The sequence below is a fragment of the Propithecus coquereli genome, unplaced genomic scaffold, assembly GCF_000956105.1.
Source record: "Propithecus coquereli isolate 6110/MARCELLA unplaced genomic scaffold, Pcoq_1.0 Scaffold57, whole genome shotgun sequence".
Taxonomy (NCBI): Eukaryota; Metazoa; Chordata; class Mammalia; order Primates; family Indriidae; genus Propithecus; species Propithecus coquereli.
Genome location: NW_012151618.1, coordinates 4,531,901 through 4,533,673, shown reverse-complemented (window position 1 = coordinate 4,533,673; position 1,773 = coordinate 4,531,901). Strand labels below are relative to the sequence as shown.

Sequence of the window (1,773 nt, the reverse complement as noted above, 5' to 3'; positions counted from 1 at the left end):
CCCTTTTGATCACTAACAAATACCATGAATGTGTTGTCTGCTGCCTGTGTAAAAGAAGAAATAGTGATGTCTGTGATCATTTTTTTCTTTTAACGTTTAAAAATTTTGTGTACTATATGTGATAAACTAAAATCATTGATACCAAAATATTTACATTTCCCCTCTTTATTTCCCCAGGGAGGAACTGACCTGATAATTAATAGCTATGGTCCTATAATTAAAAGCAACTCTAAGAAAAAATGGCTTTTTTTCCAAGACTCAAAGAAGATAAAAGTTGAGCAGGTAACCCACCTATATGGGAAAAAGCTTTGGCAACCCATGGTATATGAAGTGATAATTAAAAAGAGAGGAAAATGTAGATTAATGCGTTACTTTAATTTACGTGTTCTTTATGGATATGATTTTATTAATTTGGGGCATGACTTTGTGGACAGCCATGGTGGAAGGACTTTGTGGAGAGCCGTAATTGAAAGCACAGCTGGAATAGTAATCGGAGCTGTGGTTTTCAGAGGAGAGCAGAGGCAGTAGGGAAAGCGACAGGGGCAGCAGTGTGCATCAGCGTCACTGAAGAAGCTTTTGATACTTAACTTGCTGCGGGTAATTCTGATATTTTCCTGTTCCCCTGTGGTGAAACACTATCTAGATGACCTTCTGCCCATGTACTTGATCGGTTTGCTATCTCATTGCTATCTTATCTGTTTTTGCCTAGCCTCAGAGAAGATTTACCCAGGCCGTCTGCTTTTACCAGCCAGGCACTACTGTATTAATCAGTGACGAGGACTCCCCCAGCTCCCCAGGTCAGACAGCCAGCTTCCCAAGACCATTTGGTGTTGCAGCTGATACTGAGCATTCAGCGAATAGTGAAGGCAGCCACGAGACTGGGGATTCTGGAAGGTTCTCCCATGAGTCCAATGATGAGATACACTTGTCCTCAGTTATAAGTACCACACCCCCGACGTCTGATTCTTTCACTGGCTGTGATTCAGCTGGGGATCCCAAGATAAGGAAGTGTGAAGACCCCGGAGTGCCATCTGTTGCTGAGCAGACTTCCTCTTCAGTTCTGCACCCACCGTCTGCCATGCAATGCTTTGATAAAAATGACCTTCCAATCTAGACAGCTGTGCTCAGGTATTCTTACCTGTAAGTCTGTTCGAAGGACAATGAACAGGGAGCCAAAGTCTTCTGTGAAAATCTTGATGTCTTATTGGGTATTTCAGCTTTTTTCGAATGTGTTTTGTTTTTTATTTTTAAACTCACATAATTTGAATGTTTCATTGTCAGCAATGTGAAAGGACAGTCAAGATATGTGACTGGAATATAAAATATATCACTGGAGCAAAGGGAAGACTTTCGAAAGCCCCTTTGCTGACTATCTACCTCAGTTTGCCAGATGGCAAACTCTGAAGACAACTTTGTTACCTCGTTTGTTATTATAGTTTATCTCAGCTACATAACCAATGATACTTATAGTAGCATTTTGTTTTCATTGCTGTATGTGTAATGTGTGTGATCAAAGGAGTCATATAGGTAGATGAGTAAGAATGTTTATCTGAAGCTCTGATTTTTAAAAAACTATGACATCTGCGTGGTTTGGATAATTTAACACTTCTGGCTATGAGGACTGTTAAACCACTAAGAAGAGAAAAAGTGGGACTATTTCTTTTAATGAATGACCAAAACAAAAAAATATATCTCTTTTGAGAACAGAACTATTCAGTAGCATATAGGGAATAATATTGCTTAAAAGACCTTTATGTTTTGGGCATTAGAGTC

The 1,773-nt window shown here is 39.5% G+C and overlaps 1 protein-coding gene across 1 annotated transcript in view; it reads left to right on the top strand.

The window, feature by feature from the left end:
- The window catches only part of PRTG (protogenin), a 129,972-nt gene extending 128,775 nt beyond the window's left edge, over window positions 1-1,197 (top strand). Inside the window, exons 19-20 of the mRNA XM_012658026.1 lie at window positions 178-282; window positions 710-1,197. Of these exons, the coding sequence (XP_012513480.1) occupies window positions 178-282; window positions 710-1,114 (510 nt within the window). The 3' untranslated portion in view covers window positions 1,115-1,197. The remainder of the gene's footprint in view (window positions 1-177; window positions 283-709) is intronic.
- The last annotated feature ends 576 nt before the right edge of the window (window positions 1,198-1,773 follow it).